Here is a 27,930-nt window from a genome sequence, read left to right as displayed (position 1 = left end):
CGTATTTTGAACAAAGTCAACATGTAACAGGACTGGGAGGAAGGTGACTCTTTTTTTTTTGGTGTACATCCTGCAGATGATATATCCCATCAGCTGCTAGATGCCAATGTCAAGCTGATTTCACAGAAGCAATGCAATGCGCCTAGCGCATATGATCAGCTACTGGATGAAAGCATGTTTTGTGCAGGAAATCTTCGGAGACCCAGAGCTGATTCTTGTCAGGTCTGTTGCTTTTTCTGTATTTGAACACTAATTTTTCGTGTAAATAGTCAGGCTGTGCAGAGTAATAGCTTTGGCAGGGTACTGAATATGTATCTGTTTCTCCCATCAGTGTATTATTTCAACAGCCATCATCTTTCTTCAGTACAGTCTGAGACATATGCCCCTAGAGCTAATGTCTTCACTGTCAGCCACAGGCAGATCTATGGGATCTAGAGACTAGCCTGGGAAGTTTGGCTTCTGAGGCATTTTGTCTTAATAACTTGAAAATTTGCCTTTTTTTTCCTCTCAATTCTATTACAGCCACTACCATGAGGAACAGTTCTAATCTGATCTTCACTATCAGAGCTAATACTTACTGGGCAAGTCAGCTAGGGCAAACATGAAGTCAGTTCATATTTATACTGTTGTAAATCTGGGGAGGAGATTGAACAATGGTTCCTGAGGTGAAAACTAGCACCGCAAGGATACTTAGCCATAGAAATCACTGAAAACAAAAACTGAAAACTGCCAACCAGCTCAGAATAATTATTTTTGTTATTGTTATCTGAGGGGATCAGTGGTAAAGGGATGATGGTGTGGGGAAGATCGTGTGTTCAAGATCAAGTGTGTTCTTTTATGCTAAGTATCGCATCTTTGTCTTTCTGGGTTCAAATTCTGAATGCCCGGTACTTTCATGCCTGGGAAATTTCATTTGACTTTGTCAGATATATGTCACAGACTTAAACAGAAATTTACGTCCAAAAAAGTCTAGTGTTGTATTACCTGGATCCAGAACTGCAAGCCTACTCAGGAACTGAGCAGCACCTGCTGATACATCATTCCAGTTTCAAGGTCTTTTGATGAGAGAAGGGAATTCTTATATTGGTCAATGTTTTGCTTCACATTTTGAACTAATTTTGTATGCTTTTTCTTATTAGGGAGACTCTGGAGGCCCTCTAACTTGTGTAGAAAACGGCTCCTACTATGTGTATGGCATTGTGAGCTGGGGTGATCAGTGTGGATTAAAAAACAAGCCAGGAGTTTATACTCAAGTGCCAACATTTCTCAGTTGGATTAAATCCAAAATTCGGTCAGAGTCAAGATCATTTCAGTAGGAATGGCAAAAGGTATTAAATCCTGTTGAAAAAAATGTATCTAAATCTATTGGATAATTATTGATTTTTTTGCAAGTTTTACAAGTAGAATTATACATTTTTAGTCCAATGATTCTGTAACCATATATAGAAATTTGGAAAATGGGATTGGTATTAAATCGGGATATAAAAAGTAGAGATCTGCAAGCAAAGATTCAATTCCTTTAAATAGTAATCTCTCTCATCTGAATTCCAGGGTTTACAACCTTCTCTAAGCAGCTACCTAATCTATCTATAGCAACCTCTCCTAGTTTCTAATGAGCTAATCTTGATATTTTGTTTTGAAAGATTTGAAATAGATTGAATAACTGAAGTGATCTGAATACATCCTGTTGCTCAAGAACAAATTCTCTGTTTGCTAAATGACAGGCCATTGGTTAGTCAATAACTTTGCTTCCACTGGCCCTTGTCTTGTTCATCTGTTAAGCCACCAAAATCATGCTTTTGTATTCTCTTAGGTCAATGGTGCCAATAATCCAGTAATGTGAAAAACTCCAAAGGTTAGAAGTATGAATAAGTCTGACAAATCTGGTTCCAATAAAAATGATTTTATATTCTACCAATCCGGTTCATTCATCTGTAGTACAAAGCTGAGCCTGCCAGTCATCTAGTATTAATTTCATTTACAGCTTTAAATAAATACCAGCCTCTGTAATTCATACAATGATAAATCACAAAGTATCCATGCAAAAATTAGAAAGATCAATTATAAATTGCAATGTCTAGCTTGCTTTTTAAAACAACAACAAAAAAATCTTAGATGCCATCTATTGTGCTTTCCAGAAAAAATGGAAAAGCTACAAGATTTGCAGGATAAGATGAAAATCTATTTGTATCGTGTCATGTTTCTGTTTACTTGTACAGTTGCATTTTCCTTCTCTTGACTTGCAGAATTTCTGAAGCATCAGGATTGACTGTGACCTGCTGAGATCCTTCTGCCCCCAGTTGGTCCTGTAATAAGATCAGACAACTAAATTGTGAGAACAGCCAATAGACAGGAGAAAGCTTTAACTATTATTCTGTAAATATATTTACAAATTAAAAATTACCAGAAACAACTGGACAAAATCTGAATTACTGCTCTGAACTGAGGACATCTCTGCCATGGAAAAGCGCATACCTGACCCATTCATGTAAGTTAAATGACACACATATCCAAGGACAGAATGTGCTCAAGGCCTAACTTCTAAATTGAGCCTTAAATAGCGAGCAATCTAGCAAGTTCCAAGTGAATTGCACACCTGTAGATTTCCCTGGGACCATCAGATCATTACCACTCATAGGGCTTAAGATGACACTGCCTGCAGTCCCCACTGCCTGCATTGCTCAACCATAGTTATAATTTATTTCCTGAGTAGCTTCTCAGATGGGGATGTAAGTCATGGGTATGTCCTGTTTCTTTTGTGTTGGCTTATTGTTTGACTTGTTGCCAAAGTTAAAACTTAAATGAAACAAGTATTTAAAGTGCAGAGCTTCTCTTTTACTGTAACCTAATGCTTCCTAACTGCAGGGGTTACAAGATCCCTGTATGGACTTTTGTTCTATTATGCTGGGAAATTGCAGGCTGGGAGCCATGCTATGGAGGTGAGGGAGAAGGAAAACCTGGGGAAGAAACAAGTTTGTAATTTCTTGCAGCTTGGGACGGACAGAGGTGGAGGAAGCTGGAGCAAAAAGCTTCCCACAGTACGCTTTATGTTCTTAGGAATCTACAATGAGCTTGTCAATACAGCTGTCAGTGGAGATTACAGGGTAACAAGGATGTGTCTTGCCAAAACTAGGAAAAGAGAAAGGGAGTTGCACAGGGAGTCCTTTCCAACTGCAATTTTGCTCTCTGTGGATATAGCAGGACACTTTGAGATCTGCCAACATCCAAAGTTAAGGGAAACGCATCCTGTAATGTAAGTAAAAATCCTGTCCTGTGGCATTTCTTGATCCCTAAAGGAATTACTCAACCCTGACATAGCTGAATTCCCTTGAGAGGTTGCTTCAAGCTGAGGTGTACACAAAGCTTGATGATGGAAGTATATATATTCTGTTTAAATAATTGGGAGAACTGCAATGTCCAGGGAGCAACCAAAAGCATTAAACAGGATGTGTGCCTGCCTGCCTTCTACAGAGCAGAGCTCTTGCAATTTGTGAGAAGAATGATTTACTTACAGCTTGAGGTCCATACTGAGCAGAAGCAGCTTGCATTGCCATGTCCCGAAGGTATGCCAGCTCAGCAGCCCTTCTTGCCATTTCAACTTTGTAAGAACCTGGGGGAGTCCAGCCAATGCCTCTGAGCCAGTTCAAGTCAGACTTGTATTTTACCTAAGAGAATGAAACATACACTAGTGTGTATTTAATTTGGTTAACATTAATCAAACCACATGCCCTGGGTTTTCAAGAGAGAGCATATAAAGAGCAACAGGGTCAATAATAAACAAAGTGTTTGCTCTCCACAAACAAACCATAGTTCTTTTAAGAATTATTTTCTTGATAGACAAGCTCTGTGAAGCACATTGCCACAGCAAGCACCTAGCACCTGACATGACAGTGCCACTCAGCTGTACTTACATCGCTCTGCAGCTTATAGGCCTGCTTTGCATGCTTCACGTTTAGCTGCTCAGGATCACAAGTATATTCATGCAAGGGCTGCTTGTAGTTAACATTGCTGGCGAGCTGCTGGCTTCTCTTAGCATGCAGGAACCCCGGCTGGTTAAGGTGGCTGTGGAACTGCGCCCTGTTTTGGGCATATCCACTCCTGTATTGGTTGTCACTCTGGAGTTTCCCCACTCTGAGGACATGTCTGATTTTGGGATCATCATTTGCACTGAGGAATCCAATCTGCTGGCCTCTGCCTCTCAAGAAGGTTTCTCTGTATTTGTACTGCAGGAGATGTAAAGGAAAATTCTCACTTTCGTATTTATATCACCTTCAAATTCTGTTATGAAGCAACTTATCCTCCCCAGCTATCCATAATGCTTCTTGTAGTGCACGGTGACCAAGGGTTTGTTTGATATCAAGCTGTAGCTGCTAATTTAACATGACACTCTAGGAGAATGACCTTTGTGCTAATTTTTTTAAGGGAGTGGAATGGCTTAGGGAGCCCAAAGTAATCCTCTCAAAAGCAACCAAAGGTCTTCTTATTGTGAACCCAATAAGCAATAAAGCTCTTCCATCTTCAGCTTTCTTGATGATGTCTTCTCTGTTCAAAGGTGACACACTTTATTCTAGCCCAGGGTTGGCTATCCCTAGCCTGATAACTAGCTTATTTACCTATAATATAATACACTTCCTCCCCAAGTACAGCTCCTTGAAATGAAGAGCAGCTTGGTATTGGACATTTTTATGGGAGCCTTTAGCTGGAAACCTTTGCACTTAACTGGCATTTATTTTTGCTGGTCACCCATTTTTGCAAAACAGAATAATGTTCTCTTATGTCAGAATTCACCATTTTTACAGGGTGGGGGTGGCATGGGAATAGGGTTGGGAAGCGTTTGAAACAGAACAAAACAGAACAATTCTTACATCACTCGCAATCTCTCTTGAAGCCTTTGCTGTCTGGAACGGAATGGCGTCAATCCTAAAATCATAGCCAGATGCCCTTGTCTGTTCCCAAGATGTTTTATACACTTTCTGTGTTGAGAAGAAAAGAACAAAACAGTCATTTCCCCCCGCAGTGTCTTAAACGTAGTCCCATAACTGCAATAATAAATGTTTTATCCTACTGGGCTTATTTGTATCAAGAGTCATCAGTACCATCTCCAAGGTTTTGATCCAGTTCTATAGCACTTCAACTTCTTTTCTATTCCCCATAATGATAAAATGTCTCATCTGAAAAATGCCACCAGGGTTTCCTTTTGTACTTGAATGTGGTTGTTTTTGATTTGATTTAATTTCTATTAGAAACTGTGATGCATCAGTCACATCAATATTGCATTGATATTGCCCTTATTCTCTCTTTTGATGCATCCACTTGCAGTGTCTTGGGTTTCGTGGCATCATAATTTCAATGCCAGTTATTTCAAGCTTTTCTAATGATCCCTGTCTCTATTCCACAGCCACATGTGGCTTCATTAACTCATCTGGAATAACAGCCAGTTCTAACATATTTAATGTGACTTTGTGGATGTGAAATACATTTACATCCTGAAGAGAAAAATTTCTCTAGATTTGGTTCTTCCTCCCTTAGAAACATCCTTACACCAGCCTCCAGTCTGTGCATCCTGCTGCCCAGCTGCTGTACCTTAGCAGACACTTCTGGCTGTCCCTTTCTGATTTTATTGATTTTCTTTCTGTAAGACTTTGATTCATCTTTTCTGGGGTTTGTGACTATATGAAAACCAGCACAAAATCCAATTCATATTTCAAAAGATATTTTTATGTTTCACTGATGGATTTAGTGCTAGGTGGTGCTTAGTCCAAAGGTAAACTGAGATGCCAGCAGTCCTGCAAGAACCAGAAGGCAGCCTGGGTAGAACCGATACAAACTTTACTGTGTTCTTTGTTAATAGGTCTAGGGTTGACCTTTTGTTTGTGTGCAATCATCTCTTTGCCATGTTTATTTTTTTCTCTGTCACTTCAAAGAATGTAAATCCTATTTCTTTCTTTTACCTATAGAGGACCTACCACTAACCAAGGAACTCAAAGCCTTTTTCAAACTAAGGTGAATCTGACCCTGCAGCTAATGATGGCAACGGTTTAATTACAGACTGGTATATTAGGGATAAATTGAGTGCTTCTGCCTGGGGTAAGCTGTCCACAAGCTATGGCTTTTTGAGTTCATGTCAGGCTCAAAGCACCCGGCTTCTACATATTCATGAAAGTTTTTCATTCCCAAGCAAATTTGTTTTCTTTAATGACCATTACCAAGTCAATTCCTCAAAGTAAAAGCCTCTATTACTTACATCACTGATGTGAAGTGCATTCTGGCGGGCTCGGATAAAGTCTGGATGATCAGGAGGCAGGGTATACTTGTGCATGGCTTCAGAGTCTCCAGCCTTGTACAGCCTCTGAGGAGTCAAAAGTCATTGAATTTAACTGGTACTGGAATTGAGGTCAACTCTATAATGCATTATAGCACAATGGAAGTTATGATCATTTATAGTAAAATGAAACTTACATCACTGCACTGGAGGTAGCTATTTTTAGCATGAATCAAATCTGGAGAGTCAACTACAGAAGTGAACTTCAGACTTTCTGGCTTCTGACGGTACTTTGTCTGGAGGAGGCAACAAAACCAAACAACAACAAAAAAAAACACAGGATGTTTCTGTTAGACACTGATATATCATGATTCTGGGTGTGTGATAACTAGGGCAAATATGATACAAATATCACCTTCCTGAAGCCATAGTAATAAAAACATATATCCATCTGCTTTAGTCTCAGTTGCTCTTTCAGCTTATTATAAAGGATGCCACTGTCTCATTGCTCTAATGTGCAGGCACCAAACTTTGTTGTTGTTGTTTTGTAAGAAGGACTTTGCACTGGATATTCACATGCAAAATCTTTTGAACACTACACTTTTGACAGCTCATAATTCTTCTCCATTAATACATAATACTGAGCAGGCTAGTGCCCCCTCAGCATGACTGTCAATGCTGTACCTTTCTATAACATTTCCATAAGCACCTGCTTAGAATTTCATAATAGAATTTACTGCATTTATTTATTGCTACATGTTTTGTTTATACTCTTGTGTTTCATTCAGAATGGAAAATATTCAGCAGGTGTCACACAGTGGACTTGCATCTCCCGTACTGCTTCTTGGTAACTTACACCTTGTATAAACAGGCTCCCACATCAAAAGGAAATGATAAGCTACATTCGTAAGTGTCATGTAACGAGGAGCCTTGATGGTAAACAATTCCTACAGACGTGCTATCCCATGAAAGATTTATCAGTTACCTCACTGATGAGCTCTCCAGCCTTCTTTACACTTTCTATCTGCGGAGATCTCAGAGCCATCCAACCAACTCCTTTCATGAAGTTCAAGTCTGATTTATAGCGATGCTGTTAAAAATGAAAATCGTTAGCTATCAGTTTTGTATCCACAGCTATTAAGGTTTTTTAAAAAGACTCCCTGATTCATATTAACATCTTGAGGTTTTTCATTTGCCAGGCACATATCAGATCGTAAAGCCAAACTGTTTGCATTTGTTCATTCCACCAGGAATTAAATAATGTATCATATGCAAGTTACAAGGGAAGGCCCCACAAGTGAATTAGTATGACTCAAAGCAGTAAGTAATAACCTGTTTGTACTGGGCGTAAAAGAAACCCTTTTGAAATAATTTTCTGAGGTGAGTTCAAGTCAGGAATACTAATTATTTTATCTGGTGCAGGCTTCCTCATTAACCCCATTTCTAAGAGGAGACTTAAGATTCTTTACTCACATTAAAGGCTTTCTCTACCTCCTGATCCAGAAAGGAAAATGAGACAGACCCAATAAAAAGTCAGAACCAGTAAAGTACTCTCAGTCCCAACAATTCTGACTTCTGCTTCAGTATGATAGTGGCCCCTTCAGTGGCATGATAGTCACTGCTTGACTCAAATCCAATCATCCATTTTTTCAGTATTTTTTTCTCCTATACACAAAAGGGGACTGCAACCAGCTAGCTCAAATGGGTGCTGTACATTATCTTTACTAGGCAGTGAGGGGACCGGACAAAAACACCTTGGTCATTTCTCTGAGGTGTCTATAGGCAAAGAGCTAAGTCCTGAGGTCCTTATTCATCTCCTGTCTTGACCCTTGTTAGGCAAGCTCTAAACTACATGCTGTTAGGACTAAGTCCTTGGAAATTACACTTTCCTATAATATAAAGCACCATCACAGATCAGTAAACAGCAAAATATCCTGCCTACCAGGATCTAACTAACCTCAATGTCATCAGTTACCCTTTACAGCAGAAGGCAGGAATGGCATTTGGAAAGGCAAAGAATTCCATCTAGCAACAGCTTCCACACCATCCTGAGACTATCTATCTCCAAAAAGTTGCTTAGTGAATGTAGTTGCTTAGTCACTGCTCCCTGAGACAGCTAGCATACTTTGACAGCTAAGAGCTTTGTCTACTACCAGCAGTGTAGCTGTGAGGTCTAGTTATCAGCCAGGAGGCAGCAACTGGTGGGCTCTACTGAGTAGTAAACCAGGGTCTCTAGCATCTGTTGTGCTGATATGAAGCTACAGCCAAAATTCTCTCACTCATTCCTAATCCTTATTTTTGCAGCCCTCCATTGGGATACCTCTGTTTCCCAGGGTAACACTTTATTTTTATCTAGACAAATGAAAAAAGACAATTGTATATCATAATAATAAAATCTAACCGGGATCCTTCAATTGGATCATTTGCTCCCATTTGAAGAGAGAAGTTAAGGAGGGTTCTTTGAAGATGTCTTTTTCTGGCAACAAAGTATATTTATATACTCTATACGTATAGTATTATATCTAGTATATCTGGAATACTAGATAGCAAGTACACTGAGTAAGAAAGAAGGTTACAAGCTCTACAATGCTTTGACTTTCATGGCTGGACTATCTGTAAATATCTGACCTTCATATCTGACATCCCATCACTTTGTCTCTCAATAAAATGCTGAGTTCAGTAAGTGATCAGCTCTCTGAAAACCTATAAAGAGTTAGAACAACTTCCTGAACAACCTTTTGCACTTCCTTGCTGGATCATTCAGTCTTTTCTAACACAACAAAAACGCACCCAAATACAGCTTTCTGGTACAAAGCACCTAAGGAAAGGTGACTCCAGAACCAAAATCATTAAAATACAGCTACCTGCATCCATGCAGCCTTATACATGAACTCAATATTTACTTGTGTTTGAAAGAAACCAATAGCCTGTCCCTGAACAAAGGTAAACATGCTATGACAAAGTGACATGGGATGTTGCCCACCCTGAGATTCCATCATTTCTGTCAAAGTTTGTCTGAACTTACAATTGTGAGAGCAATTTCTGCGAATGCATCTGGGGAACTGTTTGTTTGATATTCCCAGCCCTGTCTGCAAAGTGACCTTCTAACACCATATCTCAAAGCAACCTCTGAGCATTTAATTTCCTGCACAAAGAATTCTGCACGTAGGGCAATGGCTGTCGAACCTCTGTCTGGCTGTGATCCAAAATGTCAAGAGATCTGTTTTACATCCCTCAGGTAAGTGACCACAATGATTTTCTGTCAGGTTCAAAACATGAGAACCCCTGATTCACGTATAGTCCATATGTGCAGAGCAATCAGATATCTTGCTGCTACACGTACGCAAGCTTACAATCTGTCTAAAACCACTGCCCAATGTCAGCTTACAATTTGTTCCAGTCACTCAAAGCTTAGTTATTGTTAACTTCAGTTTACTATTAAGAGAAGGAAAGTGTTTACCTCACTCTGTAGCATGTGGGCTTTTTTGGCCCATTTCATCTTCATATCTTCTGGGAGCGCTGTGAATTCATGGAGTCTCTTTCTGTAGTCTTGATCACTTGCTAAGGCCTGGGCTTTCCTTGCGTGGACAAGATTCACCATGTCCATGGGCAGATGGTACTGAGACCACACTCCTTGGGATCCTTTCTTATATTCCTGTTCACTCTGTAATTTGGCAGCATGCAAGCAGTGCAGCAACCTGGTATCATCCAGAACACTTCTGGCACCAATGTGCTTTCCTCTCTCCATCACAAAGTTGTATTTATACTGGTACTAAAAATAAGAAAGGGTAAAAGTAAAAATGTGCCAAATTTAAGCTGCCTGCTCTGGCTAAATAACTCAGGATAAAACACAGAAATATCTATGCTGACTGTAAAAACACCCAGACTATGCAGCACTATGAAGTAATTTTTGCATCTCTTGTTGCTTTCAAATTTAAATATCACAGTAGTTGCAACATTTAAGTTAAGCACAATTCAGTACACGCTTTGAATATCCTCTAAGCATTTGTCATGTTTAACCTCAGATCGTGGACTTTCATTATCTCTCATAGTTATGATCCCATCATTAGGAATGAGAATGTAAGAGAAACAAACAAAAGAAGAAAAAAATCTATACAGAGAAACATATGCACTTTGTAGCCTTCAGATTTGCAAATGCCACCCAGCTATTTTAAAGAGTAAATTCAGTCTTCCTGGATCAATAACTATGTTGAGAAACCTAAGATGGTGGCCTGAACACAAGAATAAGCACCAGCAACCCCTCATTCTCATCTTAGCTGGGACTATAACTCTCCCTATGATCTTGCATTTATCCTCTCTGTGAAATAGTGATGATGATGATAATGATTATTTATACAGCATCAACAGGGTGCTTGGAACTTTAAAGGGAAGGCCTGGGCCCTGAAGAGTTCATAATGTAGTTGAAATGGGATAATAACACTTATCTACCACACAAGAGAGTTGTGGGGATTAAATTACAGTAGCTAATGTTTATAAAGTGCTTCAAAGATGAAGGGCCAAATTCAGATCTGTTGTAAGTGGATATAATTCTATTATGGATTTGTACCCTTTAGAGCAGATCTGAAGCTGTAACCAAAAGCACTCTGCAAAATATAGTTAAGTATACATTACAGCTAGATATAGTTGCTTCGTAAAACAAATGCACATGAAATAGATTCATATTTTATCATATTAGAGATAAAATATGCAAGTAAATACTACACAAACGAAATACTTTCTTTACTTAATTTTAGCTTAATTGTCAGTTTTTTCTTGTTAAATTTCCTGAGATGAACTTGGGCTTTCTGAGAAATGGATACCATCATGTCTGAGTGTTTTCCAAACAACAACCTAAATAAGAGTATATTTTTAGAGGTAAGAAAAATTTTTCCCCTATTTCAAAGGCTAAGAAAACACGTATACAGGAGAGTTCACTAATTTTCACTTCATAACCAGACAGTCAGCTCCTGATTTACAGAGATTCAAAGAATACTTCTTCTGACTTCATTTCAATTCAGGAGCCCCAAGCACTTCCAAAAGTCAGTTCAAAGCAGGGTGGACAGAATTAGTGGGCACTTTATAATATGAGAAGCTAAAAGCCTGGAGAGGAGCAGAATCTCTCTGATTTATCTGTCTGCAAATACTTTAATTCATCAGCTATTTCCCACTGGAAGATGTTTAACTGAGCTTGGTTCTCGATTAGCAGTGATTCTTCCTCTTTTTTTTTTCCTTTTTTTTTTTTTTTTTTTTTTTTAAATTCACACAAAGAATCTCATTCATAAGTAATATATTCTGTCTCACACTTGTCTCACATGGTTACGGAGTTGCTTTAATTCAGTAAAATCTGCTTTAGACATTGTTTTACATGAAGTTAACAGAAATTAGGCAAGATGGAAGGTTGAATCATTCAACTCACATCACTGGCAATTTCTCTGGAGGCCCTTGCAGTCTGGAAAGGGAGTGCTTCCGTTGTCAGCTTGTAGCCTTGAGCACGTAGATTATGCCAAGATTCCCTGTATTTTGCCTAAAGTAGGAAAGGCACATGTAGATTGCGCTTTCACTTTTAAATGCACAAAGGAACAAACAAAGGAACCCTCTTTCATTTGTTATTCTGAGTTACAGTCTCATTCCTCATAATCAAAGGATTTTTTTTTTTAATTATCTTGAGGAAATCCTACAAACTTAGACAAAACAAGTCTTATTCTTTATGTAGATTTAATTTACAACTGTATGTATGCTAATGGAGATACATATAATCAAATCAGGGAATCATAAATAGAACAGATCTAAAAAGTCCTCTGTTTATCCATCTTTCTTGACATTGCACAACACATCCGCCAACCCATATAAGAAATATAAAAACTTCTTACATCACTGAGATTGGCTGCATTTATTCTTGCCCGTGTAAACTCAGGCAGACCCAGCGTTGGTGTGTAGTGATGCTGACTGTCCTCTCCTGCTGCTTTATAAAGACGCTAGAAAAGAGATCAAAAAAGACAATTGCAATTATTTTTCCAAATGTTTCAATAATGTAATAGCAGTGCTTAAGTTGTTTATGATTATGACAATTGTAATCAGCCACTGCAAAAAAACACTGAGAATATAACAATGTTATTGCATGTTTTTGTGTTTGTTTTTTTTTTTTTCTGGGCATAAAAAAAAGCAACTTTAAAATCAATTTTTATGCATATATCATGAAGCCTACCCACTGTGCTGTTAGCTTTGCATTTGTATGTTCCCAGAAGGCCAAAAGTTGATCCGAGAACATTAAGGACACCTTAAAAGTGGGTTATTTAAAAGGCCTGGCATTTCTGTAAGACTAGTCGTGTTTTTTTAGCTTGGATTTTTTTATTACAGACAATTTTGGTAATTTACCTGTGGGTTTTCTCTTGTTTTTTGAAAATTAGAAAAAGGATTCTTTTTCTGGAGGCCTCAAAAGTGGACCATGTTATGCAAATGAGCTCCCTCAAGAACACCCCCCAGAAATGATCTTTTGAGGCTTTGTTTCATGTAAAAACACCTGATAACAGGACATATGGATGTATGGGCACTATTCAAGCTTTTAAAAAAGAGACTGAATTGAAGAATGGGATTAAATGTTTGTCTGGAAATAATAAAAACTGTGTAAAAGCAGAATTCAGTGATGCTTGCTTTCTTTTTGATACATTTTCTTTCAGAACAGGGTTGTCTCTTTCCCACTCCTCCATCCCTCTCTCTCTGCATTTTGAAAAGCATATTTTCTGATTCACGTTAGGAGAGCCTACCTCATTAGCAATCATATTGCTGAATTTTGCATGAAGGAGACCAGGAGAGTCTGTCACCGATGTGTACTTGAAGGAATGTGGCTGCTGACGATATTTACTCTGAGTTCATACACAAAGAAAAATGAACAGAATAACTAAATTGTCTTGTCAGATAAGGTACATTTTCCAACACTTGTACTTAAAACACACTAGAAGTGTGTTTAAAACCCTACCTTGCAAAGGATATGTTATCTATTAACCATTACACTAATTTACCTTTGCTTCTCTGAATCTGATGAACTGAAGTCTCACAGGGGAAAAGTAAGGAATAAGGTGTAAAACAAAAAACAAGCAAACAAGGTGCTGCTGTGTTGAATATAATAATGAGGTTGTTTCACCCCTTGGTGTCATTAACCCTGACTAGTGGAATTACAGTAAAAGTAAATCCAATCCTACGAAAAGGTGCTGCATAAGCCAAATGATCTGTTTTTTGGTGGGAAAGATAAGGTTCCATCCAACCTGTGGTGTTATGTCAGAATTGTGAACAAAATAACTGTAAGATCACTGCAAGAAGGGATCCACTCACTAGAATGCCACTATGAAAAAAAATATATTTTTTTTTCTTAATTTCACATATATATGAATATGGGCAAAAAATCCACGATTTGAAACTAGTAGAGACTGTAAGAAGACAACAAAACAAAGGAGATAAAAATTCAGTCAAAGCAGTGTTTAAAAAATAGCACATGAAGGCAGCAAGTGAAAAAACAATCTAAGACTGCAAAGCAGAAGTCAAGCTGAGGACAGTGTAATGTACTGGGCACTCTGCAGTATAATTTTGGAGAAACAGTACAAGGTACTTAAGAGAGATAGTCACAACCTTATTTTTAGTTGAAAAACAGAAAGGAAAAAAACACAACATTTTAAAACTAAAGTAAATCACATAAACTAACAACCTCCTAGGTCTGAAACACGGGAGAAAAGACTTGCGAAAACAGTTAGCAAAGCCTGCAAAACCTTGAATTCCATCAGGTTCACCCATCTGCAGTTAGAACATGATTGGAGTGATCAAACACAAGGGGAGGGAGCCTAGCATTATCCAGTGAGTCACTTTGCCAGCCCAGTTTAATGGAAAGACATCTGGCAAACTCTTGTTTGTAGGGGAGAAATCAAAAACCTCTTTTGTTACCTCACTGATGAGTTCAGAAGCTTTCTTCTTTCCTTCAATCTCTAGGGCCCCTGGAGTAATACATCCAACTCCTCGCATAAAGTTCATGTCAGACCGGTATAAATTCTAAGGAAAACCAAGCAGAAGTAATTACAAGTTTTCATTTGAGATGCCCTATATTTATTCATCCAGAAATACACAATAAGGTTATTCAAATAAATCCACTAAAATTAGTACTTACTACAGAAAGTTAAAGTACTTTACCCTAGGCTCTTGTGTTTCTGTGCATACAGCACTGATAGATCTACTGTACAGATGCAAGATTCTAAAGAGTACTAAGTCCCATGAACACTGAATGGTATTTGGGCTCCTCACTTCCTTTTGAAACCTTGAAAATACTTTTGCCAGATATATAAATTTAATTTGCATATAATATATAAATCAAATCTACAGAGTATTTATTTATAAATTTACATAAAATAAAAGCAATTTAGAAAAATGCATGAAATATTAAAAAAGAAAAAAAAAAGGGTAGTAACTTCTTAAAAACTAGGCTAGCAGACAAAATACGGTTACTTTCAAACAATTTTGCATGGTCATAACATAGAGAACACTACAGAAAAATACCACTGAGACAGCCTGCAAATTTTGTTAAAATATTTTCTAGACCACCAAACACAGCAGAGACTCATTGTAAACATTACTTTTTCAAATGTGACCACTAGATTACAAGTAGATACTTTACAATAAATCTTATTTCATCTGATGATGAGATGAGTGATGATGAGAAGGATGGTTGTCTTATTTTCTGCTTCAAAAGAATTAGGATGGACTTGTTTTTAAGATACAGTCCTTCCTGAGGACTCCTGAGGCAACCTAATTTCTTGAAAGCCCTTTACTTAGATCTTAGTGCTAACTGACTCTGCCTACCCTTGAATTTGTAAGGCGTTATCTAGGTAATGCTACTCAAGATCATGTAGTGAGATAAACTCATCCTTATGAGAATTGCAGAGGTTATATCTTGGGCCACAGTGTACAGCTCTCTTACAAATCAGATCTTTAACAACAGGCATTTTTCTTGTGGAAGTGCACATTACTCCCACCCAGGTGCAAATCAACTCAAAATACATATGGGTGAAGAGTTTTCATGGTTAGTAAGGCCTTAAAAAGAGTAATTCACCGTCAGGGTACTCATCCCCACTTGCAAACACTTCTCTGCCCCATCATCAAAGACTACCTTACTTTATCTCTTACCATGGTGTGCTCACACACATTGTACAAATGCCCAACAAGATAAATGTCTCATTCCTGAATGTAATCAAGGGAAAACAGTAATTGTTTATCCTTCAGTTGCTGTGCAAATATATACCATCAGCTGCCATGATTTGGAACAGAACTATCTTGCACCAGACCCAACAGGGAAATATTGCAGGGATGTTTTGCAATTACCTCACTCTGTAGTTTATATGCATTCTTGGCGCACTGCAATCTCAGATCATCAGTCAAAGAAGTGTACTGGTGTAGCAGCTGTCTGTATTCTTGTTCACTGACCAGAGACTGGGCTTTCCTGGCATGTACCAAGTTTATCATGTCTAGTGGCAGATGGAAGTGAGCCTTTGTATCCTCAAAACCTTGCTTATACTTCACCTATCAAATTAAAAACAGAACACATTTATAATCACAGCATGGTAATCAGAATTCAAATTTTGATCAGAAGACACTTTATCCATATTTCCTCAATTTTCCAGCATAAATTATTATTTTTAAAAATGATTTTCTTAATCTGTTTAACTATACCATGAATAATCATTATGTGTAATTATACTATGTGGCAGCCTACTCTGCATCAAAATAGTAGCCATCTATATTATATTTAATTAAGCTGAGATATTATTTATTTTCATTTTTGTTAAAGAATTGGACACATTAAAGCTACAAATTATCAATCTGATAAAAGAATTCTTAATTTACTGCATTTCTAGAATGCACAACAAAAAGTTGAAGCTACTGCCTGGACATAAAACACAAATGGCCACATATGTATTAGAATTAGTAAAAATCCCTTCTCAAAATATTTGTCATTGTATACTGATTTGGCCAGCTTAATTTCAAAAGATTTAATATTACTTGGGGGGGGGAGAGGGGAAGGTGTTTCTGATTTCTGTTTTCACTTCTTGTTCCAGGAAAAGAAAGCTGGAGAAATATTTAAAGATTTAAAGAATTTCCTAATCAGATTATGCAAAAATTGAGAAACATCCAGATCTATTGATGGTCATCAAATTGACATAAAATAACCTCACAAATGACTGATTTATTCAGACAGTTGTTTTACCTATCTCAATCTACACATATCATTACACAAGAAAAGAATCCTAGTGTAAGCCCACTGAAATCGAACAGTATGATAAGAAGCTAGTCCAAAGCTAAATATTCTGTCCATGAGGAACTAGGCACTGTTAAGAAATCAATTCCAAAATGTCCACATCTTCTTTCTTGTACTTACATCACTCTGCAGCGATGATGCATGAACCGAGTGAGCAATGTGAATATCACCATCCAGTCCACATGAACCAACCATCTGTCCTTTCATTTTCTCAAATGCCTCCTTATACTTATGCTGAAAAAGAAATAGGAAAAAAACAAACATATGAATAGGATTGAAGAGAAGTATTAGAACTGTTAAAATCTGAATAAAAGGGTTTTCTTATTACAGAAGAAGAGCTGCTATGGACAATAATTTCTGGCTATATTTAATACGATATCAAATTTGAACAAATCTTTCGTGGATGCTTGGGAGACTTCATCTGCAGAAACATTTAAATATTTTATCCTATTTAGGGAAAGTAATACACACGCAAAAATATATAAATAAGCCAAAAACAATGAACACTTAAAGTAGTTTGAGTCAGTTACCTGCTATTACACAGGTGGTGGAAGACAAGAACCTGGTGCAAGTGATCAGAATAAACCTGAGGAACCTTTCTCCATTAGCTCTCTAGCAAATTCTGAAAAACTAGTCTCCTATGCTTTAAATTAAACTATATATCTCTACAACCTGCAAAGGACACCCAAGACAAACACTGAAGGGTAGAACTTCCTGACTAAGGTCTCTTCTCCAAAGGTTGGCTAGCTGACAGGGGCTGATACCTCCTGAACAATCCCTGTCACTGTTAGTGACTGTAGCCAAGTCAATACATTAAGGAGGTTGGTCAGCTTTGCCTTAGGTAAGCTTCCTTTTAATGGTTAACTTGATTGTGTCCACACCTCCAAAAGCACAATAACTAACTAGACTGAGGCCGGATGTCTCCCAGCTGCAGAGTTCACTGGACATGCTGTTTCCATCAAGAGTCACTCAGCAGAGCAGAAACACTCTGGAGTGACTGACATCTCCTACTGGACTGTATCAGCAGTAAGTTCACCTACATCGCTTATGATTTCACCCGAAGCCTTTGCGGCCTGGAAAGGAATGGCATCTAGTTTCATTTGATATCCACCGTCTTTCATCTTTCCCCAGGACTCCTTATAGCGAATCTAGGAAATATGGAACAGGAGAGAAGCAGAGAGGCTGTTCAGAGGGTTGACACTGCAGCATTGCTGTTATCCTAGCAATGTTACCAAAGTTGTTTCATTCTATTCTAGCACAAACTGCTAACGTAAATGAAAATATCAATACACAACATGAATAATCAGATCACGTGTTCGTTCTTATCTTTCTAACTTAAGAGAAGTTTGTTTAGAAGTTTGGTAAGAAATTTGATTTCTGATTTTACTTCAGAAACACCTAGACCATAGATCAAACACTGGTGAAAGGAACAATATTAGTATGATTTCTGGTGTGGGATAAACGGGAAAGCACTATCAACTTTTTCCATTTTCCTTTAAAGTATTAAAGGTAAGATTTATACCTCACTGATATTCATGGAATTTAACTTGGCCAGAAGGAGTTCAGGAAAATCTGTTATTGGTGTATACTGATGCTTTACACTCTCTCCATGTTCCTTGTACAGTCTCTGCAAACAGAAATGAGTTTCAGTAGCAAGTATTGACTACCCATTCATCACCTAATTCAGACAAAAAGTATTTTCAAATAGGTTTATGGAATGCAAGGACTATGGAAAAATTACAACAGCATTAAACACAGGCAACTGTATCAGTCAAAAAGTACTCAAACTTAGTGTTTGACGCAACCATCAGCTAGAGTAAGTGAGAAGTTATGAGCATATAAATCAATTACTATGAAAGTTCATTTATCTGAATATTAATTTGATAAGACTTCCAACATTGTTTCCAAACAAAAAACTCAGAAGGTGACTGATCCCATCTTAAATTGTCTACATGGGCTACTCGTATCAGTCTTTGGAGGAAGAATATAGGATTGGCTCAGGACTTCGGGATGTCTACAGATAGATAAGAGGTATTCTATGAGGTTAACCAGAACTTCACCTACCATGGCTAATCAGATCACCTCCTTGAAATTATTTTTCTTTCCTCTCTTAGTTTATTCTCACATTAACACAGTAGTTTTCAGCCCAGTACAGATAGCCACTTTTTTGTGGCCTTTGGCCCATGTCTTGACAACCCAGCTTGCCTTTCCCAGGCATGATGGGTTTGAGACCCTCTAGATTAGAATGAACGTCCCACTGTTTCACCCTGCTGCCACTTTCTTTAGCAACTAGACCCACTTGTAATGCAGCTCCATGAGAGGAAAATTAATGAGAACTCCACGTGTGAAGAAGTAGAGCAGCAGACTGATTTTGACTGTGGCTCAGTGGAACAAAATGACTTTTATTTATCCTGCCTGAGATGTAAGCCTTTTGAATCTTATTAATTAAACCAAAGGCATAGACACTATAAGTATTACAATAGCATGTGTTTTACACAAAGTCTTTCATCTTCTTTTTCACTTTAAAAATATCTATTTTCACAATGAAACATCCTCTCATGTTTGAAACTTGTCTTTTTTGAGTGACTTTTGCTTATTATTTACTTCAGTATTATCCCAGTTAAGTCTACAATGGTTTTAAATCGCTCTTCTATTAAAAATAAACATGTTTAAACACTAAACAGCCTCAATTCTTCCCTTTAAGGTTTCCCCTTCTGGATTTCTCTCTCAGGAGGATGACAGCTTGAAATAATTTATTTTTTCTTCCTTGTCATGCTGCCTCACATTTTCTTTCCAAAGAATATGCAGAAATTGAAATTTGAAAGATCTGTTTGAAAAGGAGAAAGAACCCCATATGTGTTCTTCCTCAATGAATCTCAAAAGGCCAACAGCCTCTAAAGGTCAAAGGTCAGTGTTAGTCTTGAACTTTACTTCTGGAAAAAAAAAAAAAAAAAAAGAAAAAAAGAAAAAAAAAGGACTGAAAGCCCTTTTTACGTTAAATTCCCATTCACTTCAGTGGGATTGCTATGACTTCCCATTCCAAGTTAGAAACATGCTCTTTGTGAGATGCACCACACCAAAAAACAGAAGTTTCATGGTTCCCAAGGATAATCTCAGAGAAAGAAAGAGAGAGAAAGCCAGTGCTTCAATCAGGTCGTTCAAAGAGGATACCACTCTTATAATCATAATGTATATACATTATAACTTACATCCACAGCCTGGTTATAACTAATTCTAGCCTGGATCATCTCAGGAGTGTCTTTAATACTGGTAAACTTCAAAGCATATGGATGCTGACGGTACTTCTTCTGTTGAGCAGAAAAAAGATCAAAGCTGTGAATTTTGTGCTGCTCTTTCATGCTATTTGAAAGAGAAAAATCATAGGTTGCTGGAGATTAGAGTGAATTTGTGAACATAATTATTATTCCTCTTTCCTCATCTTTATGTCCTAGGTACTTTCAGATTAATATTTGTTTCGATTTAACAATAACCTTTTCCCAATTAATATTAAAGTATTTCTCTGTAAATATAAAGAAAATATTTCAAAATCAGGTTCTGCCTACTAAAATACTCCAGGACTCAGGATTTTAAAATCTTTTTCAGATGGCTTCAAATACAGTATGACTGATTGCATTTTTTATTTATAGTTCCTTTAAGCAAGAAATGATATACAATTGTGGTATGTTAATAATGGCAGCAGTTAACCTTACTGTTTCAAGGCTTAGCTTTCCTCCTAACTTACAAATAGCAAATATGTGCAGTCATTAACTTTGTGCCTATTTGTTACGTATGTGATTCAGCTTGTTTGAAAGGATCCATAGAAGCTTATCAGAAAACTTGTTATATATATACATACATAATTAAAATGAAGACTGTTTGATGGGAAACTAGAAACAGGACCATATGGAAAAAGTGTCAAAATCTTCCCTTCCTGCATGAGTTGTCCTATACCCATCATAACTCTTATCTCTTGTCCAAATAGCACGTACTAAATTTTTCTGATGCCTGTGATGAACTCTCAAGTCAATAAACATATTCATGGCTCTTTTGGAAACTTTATATCTCAGTGTTCAAGTTTAAAGGCATATCATCCTCCTTTAGTTTGAGCTATGATCTGCAGAAGCTTCAGACAACATTTTGATTCTCTGGAGACTCTAAACAACTATGTAAGACACATTAAGTCTTTTAAGATATCACAAGCTTATAAGCAATGTTTTGGTTTCAGAGAGAAAACCCTCAACAATGAGCAATCTTACTGAGTTTAAATGAGGACAAGAGTAGGGACTCTTTGTTCTGTTCAGATGTAAAGACAAATATGAGTTGACCAGAACATCTCTACAAAAAATCTGAGAATAATACTGCTTTTTAGCAGTAATAGAAGTAATTCATGGTTTGTATGTAAAAAGGGAGGAGGCTCATAGCCATCTAAAATTTAGTACTCGCAAAAAAAGACTGACATAAACAACCTATCAGGTCAAATTTCTACATGGCTAACTTGCCACTACTGTACATCAAAATGGTATACCTATATAGGCTTACAGTTATTATCCCAGCTGGCATTGCCATACTACCTTTTATGAAGCTACCCTGCTTTATACCACCAGCTGAGGATCTTGTTTGTTGTGTCTAAGAAAAAAAAACATCCTTCTTCATTGCAGATAACTAGTGTTAGGAATCAGGCAGATATGAAAGAATAACCACAACGCTACACCAGTGGTTATACTGTTATTCTCATTGAGCAAATGGACAGATGATTCCTGTATCACCAGTGGTTATCTAAAATAAAATCATGAAAATCGGTCTCCTAGTGCAGCAGATTTAGCCAATAGGACTCATTCTGAAATAACAGAGACAGAATATGATGAACCTTTTAACCATTTCCACCAGTGCCTCCTTTGAAGGCCTCATGGGACTGGCACAAATGTTTCTAGAGTTTGCCTCTCCTGTAAGTAGCACTGGCTACAGGGAGAAATAAGGATGAAAACTACTCAGACATATATATGTAGCTGCATACAGAGATATTTATGTGAATTTCAATAGCTAACGTGAGTATATCCGAGAAAGGAGCAAGAAGGAATGTGTATCTGTTACAAAAGAAGGTTCTTGGTCCAATGACTGCATCTTTTCATCATCTCTCCTGTTTTGCTTCATTAAAAAGGTAGGCTAGTGGGTAGCAATTGAGCACTGTTTGATTGCCATTATTATTCATAATATCATTTGTCACCTACTTTGTTTTTGCAAAGGCTATATGGACTCCTACTGGTGTGTGTTTGGTATCTGGTTTCCCTCTAATTACCAGTTCTATCCCTGGTTTTGAGGGCTTTCATGTGGTATGCCTTTTTCTTTCCCCTTTGAGTGGAAATTATTTTAATTTTATACAGACATTTTGCACACATTATGCAGCAAATTCTGTTGCATGCTGTCATGAAATCTCACCTCACTAATGAGTTCTCCTGCCTTCTTAGCCTGCTCCACATTTAATGACCCAGTGGCTATCCATCCAGCTCCTTTCATCCAGTTCAAATCTGCTCTGTATCGGTTCTGACAAAGAAAAAAAATCATCCTATTGTTGGTGTTCATACACTTAAAATGGCATTAAAGGATTCAGAAATCTCAGGAACAACAGCCAAGTCAAATTAGTTCCTGCTTGTGTTTTATTTGCTATTGAGCAGTTGCAAGGAAAGCAAAATAAATTACGGAATGAGATAGCAGTATCAGGACTCACCAGTCATTGTGCAATGTACTTTTCAAGGCAATTTGTAGAAGTGGCCTATACCTTACTGTCACTTGTAATTTTTACTCTAGTTTAGCAAAAACATTCAGTCTCACTGTAGATAGCATCTGATGTGCGCTGTTTAGAAGATTATTAATGATTTGCAATGATATGAAAATGGCAACTAGCATTTCCTAACCCCCAACATTTTGCTGTACTGGAGGGAAAGCATTTTGTTGTTTGTTTGTTTGTTTTCCATGTGTCTTTAAAGAGCAAGGGTACAGATGTGCTTCTGTTTCCTCACAAAATCTCTCCTGCCAACAGCCTACTAAATTCCAAAAGCTTATACAAGCTCAACAGCTGGGTTTCTCAAAGCAGCCAGAAGCATTTCAGCACCTGCACCTCAACAAGACCTGTACATATATCCATCTTAGTTTCCTTTAGAAGTTCTGAGTTAAAACCTCCGGATGGCAGACTGACTTAGATTAACAACATACACTGTCAGACAGTGTATCTGATGGTTACAGCTGAGCACATGGGCTCCACATGGACTTTTATCAGCATTTTATATAAGTTATTTAACCTTCCTATACATTAGGTAAAATAAATAAATGTACATCATATGTGATTAATAAGGTTTTATTAATGTAGGCTTTGAAGAAGCTATGATCATAAATAGGATCATAACTCCTCTCAAAAACACTGAACACCTTAAATATGTCTCTTGAGCAAAGGAGTGGTTGTTAATTGCTCCTAATATTAGCCATTTAATGGTTGAAAAATTAAGTGCATAAATATGTCATGCCATTAAAAAGCATAAACATCCAAAGAAACTCAGCCCTAAGTATCTGAAGTGGTTGCATGAAAGTGTTGAAATACAAGAAGTTCTGGACTTACATCACTTTGCAATCCATAGGCCCACTTGGCCCACGCCACTTTCATGTCAGTAGGCAATGCAGTGTAGTGATGGAGGGCTGTCTTATATCCTTTGTCTGTAGCCAAATTCTGAGCCTTTTTGGCATGGACAAGGTTAACCATATCCATAGAGACGTGGAACTTATTCTTTGTGTCCTCAAATGCCCTCTTGTACTCCAGATCACTCTGCAACTTTGACATTTGAAGGGAATGAGCCATTTTTGAATCTTCCTCTGCAGCTTTTACTCCAATCAGCTTACCCTTCATCTTCTCATAATCTTCCTTATATTTAATCTGTGAAGAAGAAAACAGACCATGAGTAAATGATCTAGGTTGCGAAACTGACACCTTTGCTAGTAGTAAAACAATGGTGTATCAGTGTTGTGGCATCCTGGGTCCCCAATACAAGGAGTCCATTTGCAAAAATAGAACTGGAACACCTTAGAAATTTGTAATTGTCTACCAAGAATAAACCCTATCTCAATAGTTATATGCTCTCAAAAAGCTCTAAGAAATCTTTTCTTTTTGGTTATCTTTGGAAAAAAAAAAAAAAAAACAAACAAACAACCACCAATATTCTTTAAACATTGATGTCCAAAGGATCTTTCAGGAATTTTCTGGCCACCCATAGATGCATTAAGTTACTATGTTGCATATGAGAACCCCACTTTGAGTTCTAAAATTCACCCTCTAGTCAAAATGAAAATAGGAAAATATAGTCAGCGTGTAGGGAATAATTTTGAATTGCTCAGAGCAAGCTTTCTGAATTATTATGGAATACCATTCACCCAGACGACCCCTCCATTGCTCTTTAGCATGAATCAAGGAGGGTGGCTCAGGGCACTGAGACAGATGTGACACATCCCTAATACTCTGGTAGCAGCCTGGACTGTCAGCTGTCCTATGGATAAAGAACCCTGATGGAGTCCATACTCACATCACTTGCCAGATCCCTCTTTGCTTTAGCTGTCAAGAATGACAAAGCATCCAGACGAAGCACAAATCCTTTTTTCTTCTGCTTCTCCCAGCTACTTCTGTACAGTTTCTGAAGAGATGACAATAACACCATGTTTTTATTGCTATCAATCTATTCTATTTGGTTTATAGTCAGAGTGGAAGTTGCAAAGTAATATCAGACTATCATATGCTCCATGATGATTGACTATATGTGTAAGGATCTGATCTTGATCATACCTCACTGATATTGGCAGCATTTGCTTTGGCGAGGATGAAGAAAGGATCATCTTTTGTAATGGTGTACTGATGAAGAAACTGCTCTTTTCCTGACCTGTAGGCAACCTGTCCACAGAAAGCAAGTGTGATTAACAACGGCCCGTGTTTAATTTTGAAGAAATACTGATTGAAACACTCCAAATATTCAAGGATTTGTTAGGGTTAATGTATTTGGTTAGTCTTCAACTTCATGACTTTTTTTTTTTTTTTTTTTTTGTCAAATCTGAACTTAAAAGCTAACCCACAGAGCCAAGTTGACCTAATTACTTATGGTTAAGTTTCAGGGAAGCAGAGGAACAACATGCATATCAGTATACTTCAATTCTTCTTCCTAAAGTTAGTTACTTAACTGGCATAAAGCCGACATTAATTCACAGCCCATACAAAATGTCTGCAAGAATATATTTCATCCAGTATTAAACTGCAGCTACTTCTTAGGTGGAATGAAAGAGTTTAATAGGACATAAAAATAGTGAATTTTAGATACAAAATGATGAACACTAAGCAGTTCAATCTGCAGAGAAAAAGTGTGACCTAAATATAATTGCTGACATAATACTCCAGCATTTAAATGAAAATATAAAGGTCTTTTTATGATCCAAGTAGCAAACATCTCTATTTTATATCCCAGAGCAACTTCAACAGAGAAGTTGGCTACTCTGTTTCAGAACCCCATAAAGCTGTTGGCAGAGCTATTGAAAAGCTATGAAAAGATGTACCATTTCAGGAAGTGTTATATTTCTTATATCTCACAGGAAAAAAAAAATAAAAAAAAAAAATAAGGTTGTCCTAGTATAAAGCCCTAAATTCAGCATTACTATTTCACCTTCAACACATATTCAGAAAGGTAGCATTATCCAGTACATAGAAGATAAATAATAGCAGTCAGGAGACCAGCACTCTCCTCTGATTCACACTGGTGATATCTTTGAGACACACAGCCCTTATCCAAGTAAGTACCGGGTTTTTCTTGATGCAAAGGAACAAAAAAAGGAAACAAGGTTGTTGCCAGAGGAAAAAAAAAAAATACATCATGAGGCAATAATGCAATAATGCTTTGTTCATGTAACACCTGTATTTTCAGTTCTGACTGTAGATGGAGCTGACTGTATCTTCAGTTCAAGGAAGAGCACATTAAAATGCAACAGAACGTGGGATGGATGTACCTCAGTCTCTGTGCTGATGTCTACTTAGTTTTGAAGCACTGCCTAAGGATCAGCTGGGAATACTTCTGCCTTTTACTTCCTCATGGATAGCCAATTTCTGTGCAGATGACATTAATGACCCAGGAATATTCAGGCGACCACTCATGAACACATTTCAGCCATACTTGAATCCTGCCTGCACCACCCACAAGTTTGTTGCCAAAGCTGTCTTGTAGAAGTATCCCCTCTCTTCCTCTGGCCACTGACAAAATTTATGAGAAGCCTGACTTGCAAATTTCTGTTCCCGTTGTTTTTTTGGGGGACTATTGTTGTTCTAGTTCAGAGAATTTAGTGAGAGAATTCATTAAATCAACAAATAAAACACTTAGAAATAAATCTCGAGAACTTTCACAGATTGAAAGCTTTCATGACAAGGTCTTCTTCCTCTCCTCTCCCCACCCTCAGTGTATATATCTCAGTGTATATATATATAGGAATGACCACATTAGGAGAAAACTACTTGCAAAGAAAAGATTTCAGTCAAGGACTTACATCACTTTGCAGTTCCTGGCTTTTCTTGGCATGTTTGATCTGAGAACTGTCCGCCACACTGGTGAACTTCAGTGTATCAACCTTCTGTCTGTATTTTTTCTAGATCAAATTAAAGCAGGTTACACAAAAGTTGCTGTAACATTTACCTTCCCACAAAATTCAGTGTTTTCAAAAAGCATATGACCGAGAGAACCAGAAGTCTGCTATCAATTCCCAAGGCATTTTTAGCATAAGTATCATCAAAAAAAGCTTCCAAAAATATATTCTTTTAGCATCTCCTGCTAAGAAGACCACAGTGGCAAGGAGGTTAGTGTGAGAGCATGCCAAATGCACTGCTGCTGACACTACGAGCATAGATAATCTTTGGTGGCAGAGATATTCGCCACATATCTTACAAGATCTTGGCTGCAATCAGACTAAAAAGTGCTCTTCACAAACTGGCTGTCTGAAGTCAGGGCCCATGAGAGCCTGTGAGCTACGCAGTCAATATTATTATCTTATTTTCTTACATGAGACTTCTCAAACATAGGCATGTGGTGTTCAAATCACAGAACATATGAGCTATTTTGCAGTTATCAAGACATTTGTAATTTATTATTTAAATTAGAATGGGAAATTTCAGTGTCTTGAAATTAATTGTAATTCAAAATCTTCCCCACCATCAGCTGAGAGCCCACCATGATAGCCCACCACAAGGCTCTGGTCTTGCATATGGAAAGAAACATCCTGCTCCATTCATCCTCTGGTAGCAGAACTTAAATTAAATCTACTTGTATAGACAAATTTGCCTACAGACTAATATTTCTAGCTTGTTAAATAAGACTTCCCTTACTTCTATCCCATTTTATTTTATTTTATATCTGAAACACACTAAAGAAAGAGGAAAACCTCCGTTAACTTCATCAGACCTTGGATCGGGCCTGTTTTTATCCATGCCTCTGCTCAAGTCTTCTGCATCACTCATTTCAGAGCAAGCTAAGCACTTCTATCCATCTTCAAGACAGTGCATGGAAATTCAGCATGTCATTTCAAGACCACAGAATAAGAGGGGAGACCAGGCAAACACTTTGGCATACTTTAGTCAAATTCCTATACTAACAATTCCACAACGAGGTGGGGCTTCCACCTAGGGGAGGTTTAATTGCATTTTTTCGTTATCTGGCGTTTCAGGAGAGAAATCCTTCTGTTTGAACTGATGGGTGAACAGATCAGTTTATACTGTGACTTTTCTAGGGGAACACAAAACAGAAGTTAAAAAAGCATGCAGAACTTCAAAGAGGTGTTCATCACTTTGTTTTAGGAACCTGGAAGGGAGGGAGGCAGATTAAAACTAGCATGTTTTGTCACGTATCATGGAACACAATGTAGTGACATTCTGCAAAGAAATGACAAAATGCCAGGTAAGAGATCTCTAAAAAATATCCACCAGTCTCCAGTTTAAATGACTGCCAGCCATCTCTTGGCCTTACACAGCACTGAAATGAAAAAGCAGATCATTATGGATTAAGTATTTGTGGAAGTGATTATTACTACAGCACACCACAGCAGCAGATGTCAGTCTATCTCTAGCAAGACACTGGATCTGAGAGTTGCTGCTCTTCTTTTGTTTCTAAGATGTATTTTTTTTACCTTTACAGTAGCAGTGAGAGGATGTCAGAGACCCAAGGTATCAGAGAGTGTGATCTCCAGTAACTAACTGGCTTCCGTTCCTACCTCCAGCACTAAGTGGGATTTTAACCTTCTTGTCAAACTTCCCCTAATTTATTCGTCCTTCTATCCTCTAGTTTCCCCAGCACTAGTGAAACAACTCAACCAT

At 37.6% G+C, this 27,930-nt stretch overlaps 2 protein-coding genes across 2 annotated transcripts in view; one reads left to right on the top strand and one right to left on the bottom strand.

Annotated features, from left to right (window-relative positions):
- Nucleotides 1-3,491, top strand: part of HABP2 (hyaluronan binding protein 2) — a gene marked incomplete at its 5' end in the record, with an annotated part of 114,700 nt that extends 111,209 nt beyond the window's left edge. Inside the window, 3 exons of the mRNA XM_082764641.1 lie at nt 77-222; nt 1,140-1,328; nt 2,247-3,491. Coding sequence (XP_082620767.1) covers nt 77-222; nt 1,140-1,316 — 323 coding nt within the window. The 3' untranslated portion in view covers nt 1,317-1,328; nt 2,247-3,491. The remainder of the gene's footprint in view (nt 1-76; nt 223-1,139; nt 1,329-2,246) is intronic.
- Nucleotides 1,888-27,930, bottom strand: part of NRAP (nebulin related anchoring protein) — a 49,015-nt gene continuing 22,972 nt past the window's right edge. Inside the window, exons 21-42 of the mRNA XM_082764561.1 lie at nt 26,115-26,213; nt 24,379-24,483; nt 24,122-24,229; nt 23,167-23,478; nt 21,993-22,097; nt 19,766-19,864; nt 18,079-18,183; nt 17,597-17,704; nt 16,677-16,790; nt 15,623-15,820; nt 14,195-14,299; nt 13,027-13,125; nt 12,133-12,237; nt 11,679-11,786; nt 9,723-10,034; nt 7,248-7,352; nt 6,460-6,558; nt 6,245-6,349; nt 4,866-4,973; nt 3,912-4,223; nt 3,513-3,665; nt 1,888-2,306 (exon numbers count right to left, since the gene is read on the bottom strand). Of these exons, the coding sequence (XP_082620687.1) occupies nt 2,208-2,306; nt 3,513-3,665; nt 3,912-4,223; nt 4,866-4,973; nt 6,245-6,349; nt 6,460-6,558; nt 7,248-7,352; nt 9,723-10,034; nt 11,679-11,786; nt 12,133-12,237; nt 13,027-13,125; nt 14,195-14,299; nt 15,623-15,820; nt 16,677-16,790; nt 17,597-17,704; nt 18,079-18,183; nt 19,766-19,864; nt 21,993-22,097; nt 23,167-23,478; nt 24,122-24,229; nt 24,379-24,483; nt 26,115-26,213 (3,063 nt within the window). The 3' untranslated portion in view covers nt 1,888-2,207. The remainder of the gene's footprint in view (nt 2,307-3,512; nt 3,666-3,911; nt 4,224-4,865; nt 4,974-6,244; nt 6,350-6,459; nt 6,559-7,247; nt 7,353-9,722; nt 10,035-11,678; nt 11,787-12,132; nt 12,238-13,026; nt 13,126-14,194; nt 14,300-15,622; nt 15,821-16,676; nt 16,791-17,596; nt 17,705-18,078; nt 18,184-19,765; nt 19,865-21,992; nt 22,098-23,166; nt 23,479-24,121; nt 24,230-24,378; nt 24,484-26,114; nt 26,214-27,930) is intronic.

Source organism: Aythya marila, assembly GCF_965140915.1.
Source record: "Aythya marila genome assembly, chromosome: 7".
Classification (NCBI taxonomy): domain Eukaryota; kingdom Metazoa; phylum Chordata; class Aves; order Anseriformes; family Anatidae; genus Aythya; species Aythya marila.
Note: the sequence above shows the minus strand (reverse complement) of the source record. Positions and strands in the feature narration are given on the sequence as shown.